At 39.5% G+C, this 20,280-nt stretch overlaps 1 protein-coding gene across 2 annotated transcripts in view; it reads right to left on the minus strand.

Moving 5' to 3' along the window:
- Positions 1-20,280, minus strand: part of DOCK4 (dedicator of cytokinesis 4) — a 487,691-nt gene that overhangs the window by 24,197 nt on the left and 443,214 nt on the right. For both annotated transcript variants that reach the window (XM_081243754.1, XM_081243753.1), the window contains exons 36-41: positions 14,971-15,119; positions 12,606-12,692; positions 10,693-10,797; positions 5,320-5,461; positions 3,794-3,960; positions 996-1,082 (exon numbers count right to left, since the gene is read on the minus strand). In XM_081243754.1, coding sequence (XP_081099880.1) covers positions 996-1,082; positions 3,794-3,960; positions 5,320-5,461; positions 10,693-10,797; positions 12,606-12,692; positions 14,971-15,119 — 737 coding nt within the window. The remainder of the gene's footprint in view (positions 1-995; positions 1,083-3,793; positions 3,961-5,319; positions 5,462-10,692; positions 10,798-12,605; positions 12,693-14,970; positions 15,120-20,280) is intronic.

The raw sequence follows: 20,280 nt of genomic DNA on the forward strand, positions 1-20,280 counted from the left end.
TATCTTTTTTCAATATCTTGCTATGGAACCTCTGGCAAAGGCTTTTAACCTCTTGTCAAAACTTGTGAAAATGGGGATAAGAATACCCCAGATATGGAGAAATGAGAACCCTAGTCCACTGCTGGTGGGAATGTAAATTGGTTCAATCACCTTGGAAAACAGTATGGAGGTTCTTCAAAAAACTAAAAGCAGAACCACCATATGATCCAGCAATGCCACTCCTAGCTACATAGCCAAAGAAAATGAAAATACTAATTCAAAAAGATACATGCACCTCAATGTTCATAGCAGCATTGTGTACAATAGCCAAGATACATAAGCAATCTGAGTGTCCAGCCACAGATGAATGGATAGAGAAGATTTGAGACATATATATATCTATACACACACACACACACACACACACACACACACACAAATGGAATATTACTGAGCCAAAGAAAAGAATGAAATTCTGCCATTTGCAACAATGTGGATGGACCTAGAGGGTATTATACTTAGTGAAATAAGTCAGACAGAGAAAGAAAAATACTCTGTTACCACTTATATGTGGAATCTGAAAGTAAAATAAATGTGTATAACAAAACAAAAAAAAAAGAATACATACCTTGTAGCTTTGGTATGGTGATTAAATAAGTTAATGTAGATAACTTTCTTCCAGTGGCCTGGCACTGAAGGTAAGCAGTGAAGGTCACATAGCTATAGTAGTTAGGAGAGCTGGAATTCCAGTTCTTCTAACTCAAGAGCCCGAGGTGTTGACATGCTGCAGCCATAGCTATTTTTGAGGAATCCCTCTGGCTGGCTGGGCTAGGTCAATGGTAATGTTCCCCTTCCAGCTTTGGTCATAGCGGTCAATAAATATCACAAACATTCACTAACCTACTATGAGTGTTTCCAGGGACTTTGAGTCCAAAGCAGAAGCAATAAATATACAGACTGACACCAGGTGAGCAACTGTGATGAGAAAGTTCTTGAGAATAAGCTCTGATCCTTACCACTTCACGCTTCTCCACTTCAAACCAGCGGGAAATTCCGGGTAAACTTTGCACCAAGTATAATGATGTTCTCTCCACCCAGAGACTCTACGAAATACAAAACAAATTAAGTCCCCAAGTTACCTTTCTTTCTAGTTACTGAGCTATGACTAACGTTTGCCGTTCAGTTTTATCAAGTTTTCGGTTTTTGTCAGCTTTTCTTTAGTATTCATTCCAGCACTTCAGCAACCCCTTTGTACTCAGGAAGCTATCACAGTAAGACACACTGAAGCTTATGTAAATTTCATTGTATATCATCTGAAACTTTTTTCTGTGTAGAATAAATCACCTACTCCAGATAGCATGCTTAAAAATATAAAAACAGGTCATCACATTATTTTCTTTACTATTTCCTCTAAGATTCTAATTTAAACTCTCTCCACTCTGCAAGGGGTCTAGCCATTTTTACTTGGAAGAGGTAAGTAGTAGTATCAGCTATTCGACACGGGATTAGAATAACAGAATCCTCAAGGAGGAAAGGGCTTTACGAATCACATAGCCTGATCTGTTTTAAAGATGACAACACTAAGTCTCCAAGAGGCATGTGACCTGCTCAAAGCTACATTCCCATCACCTGTAGAGCTGCCCCTAGGACACCTGCACTAGAACTTCCAACTTCTCCGTTGCTACAGGCACTGTGCCACGTTTTCTTGTGCCGATATTCACTGCTGTGATCCAGGAGGATCTGTATTTAAGAGCCAGGGCTCCCCTGGCCAGGATGAGCACCTCCGTGACACGTGAAACCATGGCTGCCTTTGGTAAGAGCTGCTGTGGATGACGACTTTCTCTTTTGTCAACCAGGCTTCTACATCTCTGCCTCATGTTTCTTACTTAAACAAATCGTATTCCTGCGTGGATAATAAACTTGACAAAATTCCCGAAATAGTGCCATTTATTCAACAACAAAAACAAATAGGAGGATTTCTTTGTGCCAGCCAAGACCTACTGCAATGAATAGGGCAGAGGCCTGGTGACAGGGGCCCTGTGTGCTGTGCTGGTGACAGGGGGGTAAGCAGATCAAGAAGGGTTCAGGGAGAAGAGAAGGGAAGGCTCCAGGTGCTGGGAGAAAACAGAGGAGAAAGCAGGCGTGCCCAGCGTTCTGTGGGAGGAGGACAGCGCTTCTCAGAGGAGGTGACACGTGAGCGGAGTTTTGAAGTGAGTAGGAGTTTGCCAGGCAGAGAGCGGGGGAGATGGTGCAGGCAGCAGGAAGCAGCAGGCGCGGAGACGCGAGCGGCTTGTGAAAGGGCATGGCAGGAGATGGGGGGAGAAGCTCGGTGCTGCAGGAGCTGACGGGGAGGGTGGGTGAGTGCAAGGGCAGTTTGGAGCCAGATGCTGAGGGCTGTGAGCACAGGAGTAAGGAGCCAGATTTATTTATTTATTTTAGGAGGGTTGCTCCAACACTGATAAATATTTAACGTGATGGCCAGAAGGAAATGTGGTGCAGCGGAAAAAGCAATGGAGACGGCATCAGAAGGTGCGGGTTCTAGTGCAGGGTCTGGGGTAACTAGAACGCCACTCTGAGCAAGTCATCTGTCCAACTCTGGTGGATCTTGGATTTTTACCTACTGGAAACTTGCAATGAAAACTATATGATACATTAATGATCTTTAATTGGTTTTGGAAGGCCAAAAGAAAAGTTAAGGTATCCAAAAGGATTAGAAAATGGTCATGGATCTTTTCAATAACATCCTAGTGCTATTTTCCAGTGGTTTCCCGGCCTTGATATTTAACCCATCAACCTCCTTGCCCAAAGGACTATGCTTTGCTCAGTCCCATCATAACACTACAAAACTATCCAGCTTTCCCTCTGATCACTTGGCTGTGAGTAACTCCTGAAGTTACGGCTGGGAGCACTGGGGACTGACACTTAGGCAGGGGTGACAAGGCAAGTTCACATCAGACAATCGTAGCTGATAGGAGAACATCTCCCAGCTTAAGTAGAGACTCTGTGATGAAAGAAGCTAAGCCAAGTCGCCCACAATCCTACATTCATTTTACATTCTCTGTTTAGGGGGAAATACTGACTAACTGGGGATCTGTGTGGTCTCGCTTTGTCACTGTTAACAAGGAAAGAGCAGATTATAATTTATCGGTGGCACAATCTTGCCCCTTTCCCCCAGGGTGGCTGTGAGAAACCTTGCCCTTTCTGGCTGAGAGAGAATTAGCAAGGCGTATCGGAACTACTGAGGATGGAGAACTGAACCCATGCGAACAGTCTATGGTTTGTTTTTATTCTGGGTCCTCTCAGAGGTCCTAGTTACACACCATTCTAATAAGAAAATGCAGCAAAAGATAGCACAGAACTCTCCCACTGCACCAGCAGGCTCCCCAGTGGTTCTGTCTCAGAATCCCCTGTTCCTTCAGTATCCTTTACTCACGGCAGTCTCATGTAACTGAGAATAAATATCCTGAGGTTCCCACAGTTGGTTAAACATGAATGAATGAGAGGACTGAGATGAACCATGAGAGCTCAAAAACTGGACCGAGGACCACTGCCATTAGAATTGTCATAAACTTCAGGGCTTCCTCTATGACCCAATGAGTCAGAATTCCTGGGCTAAGAAATCTGCTTGATGAGAAAGCACCCCATGTCACCCTGATACATGGTAGAGTTTGAGAACAACTAGACCACATGATTTCTGGTCCCCTCTAGCTTTATCACTTGACTCTATTCTGAGTAAATATTTATCAAGCATTTTGCCCCCTAGGAGTTCACAGTCTGTCTGAGGAAACCGCGTGTCATAAGAACGGCCTAGTACCTTGAATTCATTCTCTTTATCTTTAGTGCCTTTGTGAAATGGTCTGTCGTAGCGGAATTTCCAGATGTGATTCACTTTATAGAAACTTTTGATGTTGTCCGGGACACCCTCTCTCTGCAGGACCTCCTGGCTGTCCGGGATGGGAGTCACGGCATATATCTGCAAATCTAGGATTCAAGAGTCAAGGAGGGAACCTGACTTGGCAAACTCCGTGGAAGTCTGGCTTGAGCTGAGCTGTGGCAGAGGCAAGAGGATGGGGAACAATCTGGTGTTTCTATTTGGAGCCAAGTCAAAACTGCCAAGAAGGTACCAAGAACTTGGTTCATAGCAAATCACCTCTCAAACTACAAGCCTTAAAGTAGTTTTACCTAGGTGATTCTGACAAAGTATCAGTTTGAAATTTCTATGTCCTGTGAATTTATTTATCATTATTTTTTTTCATTTTGGTTGGGGGTGGGTGGGAATGGCTTGGATCTCACATACTCGGGATTGTTTTAATTTTAATCCTTGGTCATGAGACACTCTCATCTTTAGTGCATGTATGGTCTTTTTAAAATTTGTTTGTTTGTAAAACAATGTACAAATACCCATGCAGCCAAAGATAGTAACCAGTACTGATAGTAACTTATACGCTCCTGTCTCCAGCCTTCCCACATTTGTGGTATCCACTCTCTCAAATCTTGTATTGATAAGCAGAGTGTTTAGTTGTAGTTGATACTTTTAAAAATTACTTTAAAGGCTATCATATTTACTTGTATGTTTACCTTCTTCTCTTCTCATTCAAAGAAGGATAGCAAAATTTTTTCCTTACATAACTTCTTGCTTCTGGTGCATTTAAGTTTCTACTTTGAAGTGGCATCTGTAATTTTCAGGGGGAGTTTCTGGTCTTCTTTAAGATCATCAGTTTCAGAAAAAGAAAGAGGAATTCAGAAAAGAGTGCTGGGGTGAATTCCCTTTGCCTCTAATGCCTGTGTAATTTCAGTTGAGTTGTTCATGTTTAGACAATGGGAGTGTCAATTATATGGCAATTATTAAATGATGAAGTGCTGTCCAGGATGCCATGGCTAAGAGTCCCTGGAAGATACGGGGGGTAACTCTCTCCCCTTCCATCCAGAATAAAAATAGCAAGGGAAAAGGGGGTAATATGTCCCAATAAACATAGTGCTATCTTTTCCTTGAACTGAATTCAAGTAGTTTCTACAGGGGATGCCAGAGGAAAATTATTCTAAGGGAAATCCCTAAAAAGGAGCTTTCAAAGCAGGGCTGAGATACAGAAAAGTTGCAACTAAAAGGAGGAAAATTCTTTAACAGAATCCTTAAGGGATTTCTTTTCAACTAAATCATGAGAATAACTATCATAATTCTGTCTGGAAGGGGCTAACCTAAAATTAAGACGATGAGAAAGAGGGAGAGTAAGAACAGAGCTACTGAAAAGGGATCAGTAGTTGAACCACCTGCATGAAAATGCTCTGCAGCTAAAGGCCAGTGCGATCTAACTGGAATCCAGCCCTTCTAGGTGTGGATACACTGAGCTTCTGCCTGGAAGATGGTCTCGTCGGGCTGGTTGGCATGCTGCATGGCGATGGCGTGGGGGAATTCGTTCAGCATTCTCTGCTGGAAGGCCTCCAGCCTTTCGTAGTCATGTCCTCGACACACAAACTCTTTATTCTGGAGGTGAAATCAGAAAAAAAAAAAAATTAGGACCATATAATTGGGTGCTTTAATTACAGAGAGAAGCCAAAATAAATGACACTGGCGGTAACTAAGCATAGGCCCAACATCAATAGACTATAACCAAAAAAATACACTGGAACAGTCTAAAGAATTTACCCAAATATTTAAAATGCAGAGCAAAGGTCATGAGCATAACTCTCTATTGCTTTTAATAAGTCCCAGTAGCATGCCTCACTCTTCTGGGTTCACCTGCATGAGGTGTAAAGGGGCGTCTGGTTCTCAGAGCCCTGAAGCACAAAACAAAGCAATCCTGTTCCCTTCAAATGTCAGTGAACACATGTGTTACAGATTATTTTCATAAACTGGATATCAAGTTAAGTGGATAAATTCTCAATCTGGAAGAAAGCAAAGTAAGTGCAATCTCTAAAAATGCATTTTACTGCATTCTTTCTATAAAGGTCACTGAGATCACCCTTAACACATTCATTCCTAGATCCTTCCATATAAAGGAAGACTAGGCCTGTCTGCATTCCAGTTCTCAACAGGGCTGGCACAGGAAGCTTCCCTGCCATCCCCAACTCAGCTCAGCCTTCTGTAGCCAGGAATTCTGTTAACTGGCTGAAGCTAAGATTTGGGACTTTTAAGGTCTTGCTAAATTTTTGTCTGTTTTTGGTTTTGTTCTTACAATATGTATAAATATTCTGTGGTTAGGACTCTCTCTCACTGAGGAAAGAATGGTGAAGGTCATCCTTGTTGGAGGCCACAGAGCTGGAAAGATGGGCACGTTTCTAACAAGTGCCTTTATGATTCAGTTATCGATAAGGAGGAACTCTTTCTGACAGTTTAATATAATGAAATTAAAATTGTTGAGCACAATCACTGACGAGGCTCTCTGCACATAGCTTATATAACCCAAATAAACTTGAGAGGTTGTTACCTCCACCCTCCATTTTAGAATTGAGAACCGAGGATCAAGATCGTTACATACTTTGTATGAGATTTAAGCTCAGGCCTGAGTCCAAGGCCTGAGCTCCCTCTGTTCTGAACATGGCCTGGTACGTCCAGGAAAAAGTCCTAGGAGCTACTAAGACCAAGAAAGATTGTGGGATAATGTGCCTTGCAGATCTTTAAGAAATACAGTGATTTGTGGTCTGGGGAGTTAAGGCCCAAGGGTCTCAGTGTTTCTCAGCTCTGTGAGGTTTCTGTGATTGCATCAAATGCCCCGAGGAAGAACTCTAGGCCAAAGTGAGGAAGTTAAAAACCACCCGTGGGCAGAGGGCTCGGGGTTGCAGCTGAGAAAAAGCAGCTGCAGGCACGCAGAGGAAACAACAGCAGGACTGGGTGCTGAGAACCTGCCACAATTCCCCACAAGCCTCTTGCTAAATCACGATCCTTTGAAAAACACAAGCTAAGACAGACTCCCTAGAAATTAAGACCCCCCAAACAATCCTATATTTAAAACTTTCTTGATAGAAGTCATACCTTCTGATGCTGTATTATTTGCTTTTTTTCTACTCAAAAGATAATCAACAAGGACCTACTGTATAGCACAGGGAACTCTACTCAATACTCTTTAATAACCTGTATGGGAGAAGAATCTGAAAAAGAATAGATATATGTATATGTATAACTGAATCACTTTGCTGTACACCTGAAACTAATACAACATTGTAAATAGACTATACTCCAATATAAAATAAACTTTTTTAAAAAAGATAATAAATTTGCTTGATAAAATAAGACAATACATACCTTCCTGCATCTTACAGAAGTCCCCAAATAAATATCTGATACTCAAAAAACTGAAACAGTTCTAAAAATATGCTTATACATCACAACAGTTTGTAAAATCAGGGGAGTTCCTCTAAGTATAAAGTCATTCAGTGGTATTAAGAAATCATTTTGGAATAAACATAAATTTTGGGTCTGATATTTGAGTTTCTGAGAAATAAAGAGGAATTAAGCATTTCCTCCATCAATGCTTTTTTTTTTTTAAACCACAGCTTTACTGAGATGTAGTTCACATACCATAAAATTCACCCTTTTGAAGTATGCAATTCAGTTGCCTTTAGTATACTCACAGAGTTGTGCAACTATCAGCACTATCTAATTTCAGATTATTTTCATTACCTCAAAAAGGAACTCATGCCCATTAGCAGTCGCTCCCTAGTTCCCCTCGCCTCAGTCCTTGGCAACCACTAATCTATTTTCTGTTTCCATAGATTTGCCTATTCTGGACATTTCATATAAATGGAATTACATAACATGTGGCCTTTTGTGACTGGCTTCTTTCACTTATAATATTCTCAAGGATTCAATCGTTTTGTAGCATATATCATTACCTCATTCCTTTCTTATTGCTGAATATTCCATTGTAAAACTGTACCATATTTTGTTTATCCATTCATCAGTGGATGGACATTTGGACAGTTTCCTCGTTTTGGCAAATATGAATAATGCTGCTATGAATACTCGTGTACATGTCTTTGTGTGGCTCTATGTTTTCAATTCTCTTGATTATATATACCTAGGAGTGGAATTGCTGGGTCGTATTTATTAATACTTACTTTTTTTAAATCGTCTTTGTTGTTTTTTTTTAAAGGAAATACATACCTGTGGTATAAAGAATTCCCAAATAGCACACGGCATACAATAAAAAGTAAATCTTTTTTGCAACCTTGACCTCAGTCATTCTCCTTAGACAAATCATTATTCAAACATATTCTATGCATATAAAACATTGTCAGTAAAGAACCCATTTTCCATGAGGGTAAAAATAACCTACTTTGATCATACAATCATATAAATATATTAATTTATTTGAGCTTTAAACATTTTCTGGAAATTGATCAAACAATGAAAGGAAATTTTTAATGTTGATATTTGTTTGTTTTTAAATCAAAGAACAGACTAGAATCTGATTTACTAAAAAAAGGTCTAGCCTCATGATTCCAAAGGGTACAGTGCTCTTTAGAAACCAATAGAGGGTGACCCTTCTCTTTCATTTTGAAGGAAATGCCATTTATTTCTAGAAAAGCTGTTTTCGAAAGAACAGTGATACAGAGATCGATTTATTCCAATTGACTTTTTAACAAAATTCATTTTATTAGCCGATGCAGTCCTCTAATTTGCTAAATTCCCTTTAAAATTATGGCTCCTAAACTGTTTCTGATTTTTAAAAACTTTACACTTTTAATTAATACTAATTGCACATACTAGATAGACATCTAGGATACTTCATAATACACTTGCTAGCTGAATTCAGAATTTGATCAGGGCTACAACCATTTTGTGGGCTGCTTTCTCTATAAAAAATATTAAAAATCATATTGTATGACTCACTTGGTATAAAGACAAATAGATGAATAATAATCTAATGTATAATATACGTTATAATATATACTACAACATTTTCTTTAACCTAAAAGTTCACTTTTTTCTGGGACTTTCCTGGCAGTCCAGTGGTTAGGACTTCACCTTCCAATGCAGCGTGTGTGGGCTCCATCCCTGGTCGGGGAGCTGAGATCCCACATGCCTCATGGCCAAAAAACCAAAACATTAAAAAAAAAAAAGAAGAAGCAATATTTTAATAAATTCAATAAAGACTTTAAAAATGGTCCACATCAAAAAAAAATCAAAAAAAGTTCACTTTTTCTTCTGATTTTTAAAAGAAGTTAAAACAGTTTTATGGGCCATCTAAGAATAATATGGTCTCTAAACACTGTATCTGCTGCGCATAATGGATCAGGTAGCCCTGAGTACGATAAGAAAACATCATCTTTGCATGATTTTGAGCCAAGAGAGGAAGTGGGTCTGCAGCAGCAGAGTCATGTCTGGACCCTCCTGTGGCGTCTCGGCCCTTTGTGCTGCTCACAGCTCTAGAACGCCCTTCCTTCCCCTCAGAACTTGGACCCAGGCCCTGTGTCCTCTGTGGGGGGTGGCTGATGACAGCCTAGGAAAAGCATGTCCATTTTCAAGATGTAGTCTTTCAAATTCAGCATCTGTTCTGAGTTTGCCACTATTTTTTATTTGGAATCAAGTTTTCCTTTGTCTTCAGGCAGGTCCATCTGCAGAGCCAACACTGTGACCGGGTACATCATGTGGCTCCTCTTTAATCCAACAAAGAGATTTTACTTATGTCTGCGTGGCACCCAAATACACGGTCATTTCAATCAGTTAAAGATGATTAATTTGTTATTTGAGCATTTGTTCTATGTAATACTAAATCAATCTTTGCCTATGGTGTTTGGGTATTTTATATATATATATATATATATATGAATAAAGGTTTTATATATATAAAACCTTTATTCTGAAAGGCAGGTAAGTTAATGATTATTAAAGAAACAATGAAGTCAAATCTTTCTCCTCTCTGTTCACCTTCAAGTACCCCCATCCTGTACCTATCCATAGGTACTGACAGTTAAAGCAAGGTATTTAGGGCAACACAAATACCAAAATATTTGTATATTGAGATTTAAAGCTTGTAATGAATTCACTCAGTGTTACAAAATTATCCTAAATACTTCTCCTTAGTTGCTTGGGGAGGTGAATTCCCTCTCCCAACCAATGCTTTTAGGTAAGCAAGTGTAAGTGGGATGTTACTTATCGAAATGTTATATAAGTATTCAAGCACATAAGAGACTACTCAGTACAGTGTGAACAATGGTGAGAATGGAATCAAGTATTTTACTATCCAGTAGGTACCTTAGAGAGTCTGGAAAATTTTCCTTTGTAGAAATAGTTTCTACTAGCAATAAATTGCATCTCTTTGCTGGGTGCCACTTAGCTTTTCACAGAATCGACTAGGCCAAACAATGCTCTTCACGTGATTCTGGAGGAAGAGTTTGCACATAATGTGAAACCGCTATGTTTTCTGCAACTCCAGCCATTTCTCTTGAATGTTAACTCTACGGAAACCGCATTCTGAAGAGAGACTCTCTATCACACAGGGGAAGCAACTGTAATTGCCGGAGACTGCTCATAAGATATAGTAAGCTTAGAAACTTAAGAAGAAAAATCAAATGATTGTTTGAAATCTTGGGAAATTACTCAAAACAAGTCATTCTAGATGAGTGTGTTTGCAAACTACAAAGTTAAAAGAAAATCTCATGACGTTATTTTACCCTGTCTTAAAAGGATAAAATGTCATTCAGATCTTAGTTTGCTTGATTGGGATATCTATATTGGAAGTATAAAAGCAAATTAAATAGTGTATTACTTACTCTTAAGAAAAATGGAAATTTTTTCCCATAAAATCCAACTCTGAAGAACTCTGGTTCAAGACGTTGCTGGTCCATAATTTTGTCATACAAAGAGGCTTCCATCATCTAGCAAAGAACAGGGGAAATTTTAATCATTTTATCTCACCTTTTAGCTCTACCACTTTATAGAAGAGGATATTTCTTCTATAAAAAGGAGAACATCATTTTAGTTCAGTTTGCAGAAAAGAAGGTTTGACTCCCTTTCTGTGCTTTAAGGCAGGGATCAGCAAACTTACTCTGTAAATGACCAGGCAATAAATATTTTAGACTTTGCAGGCCACATGGTCCCTGTCACAACTACTCAATTCTGCGAGGCACACAGGCTGCAGTTTCCTGACCCCTGCTTTAAAGGATCGAGTATATTATTACATGTTCTCACCAGGGAGAATGATTTCTATGCACCTGGTCTATTGAGGAAATATTTTCTTCACAATAAGATAAAAATTAACATGAACTGTTAGAGGCAAATTCTGGAGAATTCTCGTACTCACCTGTGGATTTGGTTTTCCTGGGTCATGGTAATTTGGGACATTTGGAAGGTGCAACCTTGTACAGGTTGGACAGGGATAAACCAATAAACCAAGCCAAAGGGGGTCCATAGTGCAAAGTGCTGTCTGGGCTGAAAGCTCTTAAATGTGTCTTTGACAAGGTTGGAACTACGAAATACATAAAGCTTATGGTTTCCCATTCATGGTATTATCATCCCCAGGGTTTCCACAGAAAGACTAATATGTCACTTGAAAACATTCCCCCTTCCCCCACCCCCAGTAACAGCTCCCAAAAGAGCAGTTGGCATGAAGTGCAATGCCTTGGGTTTATAAAAATCTTAGTGACTATGGCACCCAAGGGCTCTAATGGGTAAACACTGTAACCTCGATTCTGTTCCAGGGACAGGATGCCAAGAGAAGCACAACAACATTTTTATATAAAACTGCAGTGCCTGCCAGTGCCAGCATGATGGACTGAAGTTAAAACAAGGTTTTTCCTCCTTGGTTTTGATGTTAGGAGAAATATCGATGAACTGCTGACATGAAATACTATGCCAAAAGTACAGGGCCAGCTCCTGCCAGCTGAAAAAGTTACTTGTGGTGTAAGGGATTTTGAGCTGTTAAAGGTTTATGAGATCATCTCTTAAATTGCTACCTCAGAATTAAAAGGAAACATAATCATCTTTTTTAAAAATGTATATATAAAAGCTGGATCCTGTTTTAGAAACACTGAAGAGCTTAAGTGTTACAAGATGACACCAAATGTTCATGACTTTAAAGAATAGGACTTGGAGTACCAGAGGGACTTGCATGAATTTGAAATAAAAGAAGGTATAAAACATTTGTTCAGGGGCACAAAATATTAGAGTCCTTGGGCTCTTGGGTACTAAGACCTTGGTTTCAGTTTAGCAAATAAAAACATATTTCTGAAGTGAAAAAGATTTGACACCTATAGAAGTTAACCCCCAAATATTTAAAAACGTGTCAGCTAGTCATTTTTACTATTTTGCTGTGCAGATTATGGGACTAAGAATGGTACATTGTTACAGAGATTTGTGTGCAAGTGGCAAGCTCTTCTAATAGTGTGGAGAGTTTCCTCAACAAACTGAAAGTATTTATCTTGGGTTAAATTTTATATTTCATATGTCAGATGTGTTTAGAATAGATCAAGGGCTCCCTTTTTGTATATTAATCAGAAAAATCACACAGATCAACATGCTATTTCTCTGTATAAATAGAGGAGTATGCTTCAGAGGAAAGGCATCTTTAAAAAGCTTTCTGCAAGACATATCAAGACTATCACAAAGCTAATTTCATAGCGTCATATTGGAAAGCTAAGCAAAAAAGGATTCCGTAACCCAATTAGGATGCATCCAGGTACCTTACCCTCATCTTGCTCAGGTTTCTATAATCATAATAACTTTCGTACTGCTCTGCAATCTTCCGGCACAAGATGATGCCATTCTCCCAACACTGTGGACAAGTGAATGACATAAATGTTCATAATCTCACAACATTTACTAACTTCCACCCAGAGGTCAGGAGGTGACTGCTTTCAGATGATCAAGCCTTACTTCTTAACCTTTATAACCTACCCTTAAGGTACCACTGCAATTTTATGCATGAAAACAGCATGTAATTAATGTGTTAACTATTAAAAATCTTTAGAGAGTGGGAAATGAAAACTCACCATAAATCATTAACATATGGCACAAAAACAACATTTCCTGGCATCATTTCAAAATTATCATGTTGAAGATGTGGTATGTATATATAGAGATATATATAGATAGATAGATAGATACATACATACAATGGAATATTACTCAGCCATCAAAAATAATGAAATAATGCCATTTGTAGCAACACGGATGAACCTAGAGATTATCACTAAAGCAAAGTAAGTCAGAAAGAGAAAGACAAATACCATATGATATCACTTGTATGTGGGATCTAAAATACAACACAAATCAACATATCTATGAAACAAAGACAGACTCACAGACACAGAGAACAGACGTGGTTGCCAAGGGTGTGGGGGTGGGAGAGGGATGGAATGGGAGTTTGGGTTTAGCAGATGCAAACTAGTATATATAGGATGGATAAACAACAAGGTCCTACTGCATAGCACAGGGAACTATATCCAGTAGCCTGTGACAAACCATAATGGAAAAGAATATGAAAAAAAATATATGTACAACTGAGTCACTTTGCTGTACCAAAGAAATTAACACAACATTGTAAATCAACTCTACTTCAATAAAATTTTTTTTTAAAAAGTAATAATTTATAGGTAAAAAACAAAGAAACAAAATTATCATCTTGAAATAACTGCTGTTCCACAATGGTCAAGGAGACGAATAAACAGGCCCTCAGTGCTGGGGTGGGGGAAGTGCCACCGACCCCTAAGGCCCAATTTTCCACAACTGGCACAGTGGATTCCTTGTTTGGCGCAATTTCACTTGGAAGTTGTGAGGTTTTAACTCAGCTGGTTACTCTAAGGAGAAATGCAGAAATCCTTTGATCCAGCTTAGGTATCAGCAAATTTCTTCACCAAACAGTAAATACTTTAGGTTTTGTGGACCATACAGCCATTGTCACAACCACTCAACTGCTGTTAAATCATGAAAACACATCTGTATAGACACACATGAGCTTGGCTGGGTTCCAATAAAACTTTATAGACAATGAAAAGGGAACTTCATGTAATTTTCTCATGTCAAATCATTCTTCTTTTGATTTTGTTCAACCAGTTAAAAATGTAAAAGTGATTCTTAGATTGTGGGCTGAACAGAAACAGTCAGTGAACCATTTGACCCATGGGCCGTAGCCTCCAAGCCCTGATCCAGCACAAGCTCCTGAGAATGGGCCAAGAGATGCAGCCAGAGGTTTTGTAACAGCTTATCTTAAGGGTGGAAACTTTACTGCAGGAGGCCACAGAGGCATTTCTTTGCTATTAACGTAACAAACGATATGTCAGTGTAGTTTGATAAATAATAGAAGAGGATAGGAAAGAAGCAATTCCCTTTCATCAAATTTTTAGGTGTACCCAATTATGTCTTATAAGAGAACGAGAGCCACTGGTTGTATTTTAATTTCCTGTTTAACCTTGGCACTTTGGAAGATATATGTAAATCTAAGACACATATCACCAAAGCATCTAAGTGTTCAAATCAACTGGGGTCAGATTCACAATTATTTTTCTTCAAGAGCACTGCAAACCCTTGAAGAGGGAGCAGGGGGCAGGGAGGTGATGTGCTGAATTGCCTTATTAGCTCAGGGAGGTTTTCAACACCCCATGGCAACTCTCAGTATATGACGGGGTGCCATAAAATGCTGTAAACAAATTTAGTTTCATTTATTTTACCTTAAAAAAAAAAGTGGAAGGAGGCAGATTACTACATGCCAATTTGGGGAGCTGAGTGAGGTGTGATAATGGTTTTTCAGATAATAAAATGCCTGGGTGTCAAAACCTCTAGATCAGTGTTAATCAAGGTGGGGTCCCATGTTCATACACATTGGAATTTCCTGGAGTCCTTGTTAAAATTACAGAATCCCTTGCCTCAAGCCAGACTGACTTAATCAGAATGTCCAGGAGTAGGGCCTGGGAATCTTAATTTCAATAAACTCTTTGGAGTCTTTAATGCACATTGAAATTCGAGGGCCCCTGCTTGAAGAGGTGGCCATCAATGAACTAAAGGAAATGTGACAATCACCTTGGGAGATGCCATGGGTGGGCGGGGCCACCTACCTTGCCTCTGTCAAAGTTCTGGATGATGGCGAGGTGCAGGTGCTCCTTGCGCTGCCATTCTGTCTGCATGGGGTAGGTCAGGAACTCCCGGAGGGGCCGATCAGACCATTCCAGCAGCTCATCATATAACAGCAGAGTATACGCGGCCTCTGAAATTCAAGTGGGAAGGTGATGATCGAGACAGGACCCCAAAGAACCTCCCTTCAAACGGGGCTGGTTTGGGACAAATTGGAGAAAACACTATTTTCTGAATGTCATGATACTAAAGAAAAAAATGTCCAGAATATATGCAACAGGTTAATGAATGATGAGTTCCCCTGGGAGATGGAATTATCAGAGATTTGTGTTTGATCTTTTGGTTCTCTTTATTCTCTCTGTCTTTCTCTCCTTCCCTCCTTTTTTTCCCCCCCATAACGTTCATATGCTACCAGCATAGGATAATAAAAATAAAAATGTTTAAGGGTATCTCTGTAGCTGGTTCAAAGATGTAGGTAGGGGAGACATGTCTTTGTTTGCTACAAAGTTCACAGGTAAATCCCTTGGAGTGGGACTATGGGCATCTTCCAAAGGGCATGCTTAGGAAGCACAAAATGATAGCTAAATTCTCCTGGATAATAAAAGGCTGAAAAATCTGAGAGTGGTGCGTGTGTGTGTGTGTGTGTGTTGGGGGGGGTCAGGGTACAGGCAGAATTTAGGAGGGGCAAAGCTAGAGAGGAGCCGAGTTCAGAGAAGAAAAAAATTTAAAATCTAGCAACAGAGGAAGGACAAGAAAGAGTAAAAGTACTGGATAAACAGAGTGTGTGTGTGTGTGTGTGTGTGTGTGTGTGTGTGTGTGTGAGAGTGAGAGAGAGAGAGAGAGAGAGAGAGAGAGAGAGAGAGAGAGAGAACAAACTGCGGGGGCTGTGTGCTATGACCCCCATGGTTAGTCCCAACAAATCTTCAGTAATGGCTGCTGAAGTCATGACATGTTTGGTGTGGTTGGAATTTCTTGGGGAAACATGAAAAGAGATGACATTCTTTACACACGCGTGAAAATGGTGACCCACAGGCTTAAGCATAGTTGACACGTAGTGTATTTAATAGAATACTTGCTATTCTGCAGGTCTCTTCTTTTCCTGAACCATAAATATGGCCAAATACATCAAGAATAGGAACCAGAATTCACTGTCACCAATGAAGGACTATATTAATAATAATCTAACACTATAATAGCCAACTCGTTTACTGCATTGAATAAAATGAACAAACCCTTATGTTATTTATTCATTTAACTACCACCTCCACACACGTCTCAAAAGACACAGTAGGAGCTTTTACCATAATATCCATAAATGGTAATTCTTTTTTTCACTTATTTGCTTTATGGGTAACTACACATAGAGCTCTTAAGTAACATGTCAAGTTCTAGTACTATGATTTGGCTATCTCAATATATAACATATAGTTGTGATAAAGAGCTAGATTCCTATCACTTTTCTCTTTTCTCTCAAGTGTAGAAGTCCTGTAAGGCACAGGCTCTGGCAGTTCTTCCTCTTTAATTACCTTTGGTGAGCTCAATCCTGTAGCTTCAATGACTGTAGCAAAAGCTTTCATCACCCACCAGCAGTCTCTTATCCCCCAGCATTCAGTTTGTGCACTGTTACCAATATGACTTTCCTTCACTGCAAATGATCACATTGCTCCCCTGATTAAAACTAGCCAATGATGCTAAGTAACTAACAGAACAAATCTATATTTCCTAAAGTGACAGAGAAGGCTGCCCGTGATATGGTCCCTCCGCTCACATATTCCCACTGTTCCTCCACTTATTACAGGTATGAAGGAGCCTACCACTGTCTCTCCTAAGAAGCCTCCAACCCCCTTGACCCCATGATCAGCTTTTGTTGAATGAAACAAGATGCATCCTGACCCAGAGGCAGCTGCCCACCAGGGACAGAGGTGGCTTCTCTTGCTTGGGCACTGGACAAACCCTTTCTTGTGGTGAGATGGAGAGAGGGAATATCCGCTAAAGGGTGTTGGTTAATAAGTGGATGCAGAAACAGCTGAATCACCACAACGCAGGTTGCCATGGAAGACTGCCTTACACAGGACAAGAATGGTGATGATAATAACCAGATCACCAGAGCTGTGCTGTATTTGAATAGCCTTCTACTTTTCTCTGAGGTGTCCTGAGATAATTTCCTAATCTTTAATTACCCACATATTCTTATCATGCCAAGCACCTAAGAAAACCCCATGTGTGTCTTTGTTTTTCCATCCACACTCTTTGCTTGTGTTATCCGAACAAACTAAGGTTCCCCTCACTTATCACACCAACTGACACCTATGGTCCTTCACAGCCTGTTCCTTCAAGCCTTTCCGCTTTAGCTACTAAATAACTCCTATTTTCTCTTAGTGACGCAGCTCAGGAATTATCATCTTTGTCTCTCAAATTTCTTGTGTGTCTCCCTGAGCACTCAAAAAATACCCTTAAGACTAACCATGTCACAGTGAAAAGGGGGAGGGGTGAGGACTGAGGTTCCTCACTCCCCACAGCTGAAGCCTGCAGCTGACCACAGGGTGGTACCCAAAAGGCAATGAAGGTCAAATTTACAGAGACAGAAAGTAGAATGGTGGTTCCCAGGGATTGGGGGAGGGGAAAATGGGAAGTTATTGTTTAATGGGTACAGGGTTTCAGATTGGACAGGTGAAAAAGTTCTGGAGACAGATGGTGGTGATGGCTGCACAACAATGTGAATGTACTTAATGCCACCGAACTGTACACTGAAAAATAGGTAAGATGGTAAATTTTATGTTATGTATATTTTACCACAATAAAAAAGTGAAAAAAAGGGGGAGCAATGAAGAGTTTCTAATCCCTAAACTGCTTTCCAAATCATGTTTGCCCTGGTAAGGTCCAGGGGATGGCTGGAAGGTCACGTGTGGGTGACTTGCCCCTGAGAATTGTGGAAAAACAAGTAAGCATTGGTGGGCCAGCAGAGGAAGCTGAAAAATGACAGAATGGTGACACGGGAAAGGTGTGAAAACAAATTACACCTGTTTCAGAATTTGATTCGGGAAAATCACGATGTATACCTGAGGTAAACAGTGTGTGTAAAGGAAGCATTAAAGGAAACATGTATGCCTTTGAGGTGTTAACAACAGACTACTAAGGTTGTTTGAACACATTAACAAATTGTAGATGTTTTATTATACGTTGTATACTTATTCCTCTACATCTTTAGAAGACAATACTACATATTGAAAAGAGAAGGATGAATCACATCCAAAATTTCCAATAGACAATGTTTTTAAAAGTGTTTATAATTCTGAAAAGGCATCATCACATAATTAAATATGGGCTATCTCATTCCATCATTTTGAGATGTGTACAATGAGGACACCAATATGCAAAAAGAAATAACACAGGAGAAGAGTGGAGATGAATCAAGTAATGGAGGGCACTGTCACAGAGGGCTGGAAAGGGTTAAGCCATTTAAACTGAATCCTATAAAGATAGAGAATTTTTTCCATCAATTTCACTTTCTCCAAGGACACACAAAAATGAGGACAGAAGAGAAATAAGAAAAATGTTTTATAGGAAAAGAACTTATTTCTTATGACTTTGGGGAACATAAAAACTGCAAGCTGAGTAAACAAATTAAAGAAAAAAGATTTATTCGTTTCCAAAATAGACAGATTTGGATTTTCAGAAAACCAAAATGTATCTGTTACATATCTGCAAGAGCTTTTCCTCACTTCCCTCTCTTCTTTCTTTTTTTTTTTTTATGGACTTTAAAATAAAACAAGTCTACTAGGTTGTTTTCACAGATAGAAAAACTAGGTTCACCATTTCTCTCAAAAATTGGCTACAAACTACTTTAAAATGACCACTTAAACTCCCAGACAACAGAGTCAGCTCAAAAATCTTAGTTTATTTAATCAAAACTATCAGCACATCTGTGTGAAGAGATACTGGGGCTTCCTCAGTGATTAAGGAATTACCAGTATTGAAGGAGAGAAATCTGCTCTCAGGGTATTAAAATCTCATTGAGTGCATTCATTAGTAATGCATTTATTTAAATCTCACACTGCTAGGCACTAGTCAAAGAACTGAGAAGACTAAGACGAAGAAAATATCATCTCTGTCCTCCAGGAACTTACCCTTCAATTAAAGATCTCTCTACTACCTACCTATGTACCTATTAACACACACACACATACATATACATATAACTGTAACTATACTTATATAACTATGAATAAAAACAACATGACAAATGTTTTAATGGAAATCTGAAAAAATTGCAATGGGAAAAGAGTTGGAAATATCAACTCAGCCCATGGCAGGGAGTGCTGGGTCATGGAGTTGATGAGGGAGGTGAAGAAAGGTAAAAACTTCACGGAAAAGATGATACAGGAGCTGGCTCTTAAGGATAAAAGTTAGGAATGTAGTGCGAGAGGTAAGATGAGGCTGAGCAGATAGGTGCTGGTTCAATTATGATGGGCTCTGAATAAAAAGTTTGAGCTTTATTTTGTAAAAGACATGAATTGACAGAGTTATATCTAGAGAAGGGGTTGGCAAAATTTTCTCAAAGGGCCAGAAAGTAAATAATTTAGGCTTGCAGGCCACAATACAACTTTGTTGCAACTATTTAACTCTGCCAGTGGAGCACAACAGCAACCTTAGACAATATGCAATTAAGTGGGTGTGGCTCAGTTATAATAAAACTTTCTTTACAAAACCAGCTGGCCGGTCTGCAGGTTAAAGTTTGCTGAGGTAACTCTGGGGATAGTTAGGAAGCAGTCCAGGTGAGAGATGATGAAGGCCTATTTGAGGCAGTGAAACTGGAAATAATAAAAAGAAAATGGTTTTGATGTTTAGGAAGCAGAACCAATAGCACTTCATGAATAAGAGGCATCAAAGATATCATGAAGTCTCCAGTTTAAGAGTAAACAGTGATGCTCTTAAGTGATACAGTGGAACTGTAGCTAGAGGCATATTTAAATTCTGGGAACAGGAGCACCACTTCAGAAAGGTTCCTTTACTCTTTTAAAGCTGAGGGAGGAACCATGATTCAGGAGTTCTTTGGAAGAACAGTGTGGCAAAAGACTAAGATTTGTAGTTCCTAAATCCAATTAAAGGGTTCTCATTCTCGTTAAGATGTAGTAAGCACATTCTAGTGTATCTTTCCCACTGATTCAACTAAAAACCCCAGACAAGATATGTAAAGCAACTACTGGAGAATTCTGAACAGTAAATGAGAAGGTAGACAGAACAGGAAAATCAATACTCAAAAGAAGGACCACAGAGTGGTGAGTTCCTTGTTT

Source organism: Mesoplodon bidens (genome assembly GCF_964165515.1).
Source record: "Mesoplodon bidens genome assembly, chromosome: 9".
Lineage (NCBI taxonomy): Eukaryota > Metazoa > Chordata > Mammalia > Artiodactyla > Ziphiidae > Mesoplodon > Mesoplodon bidens.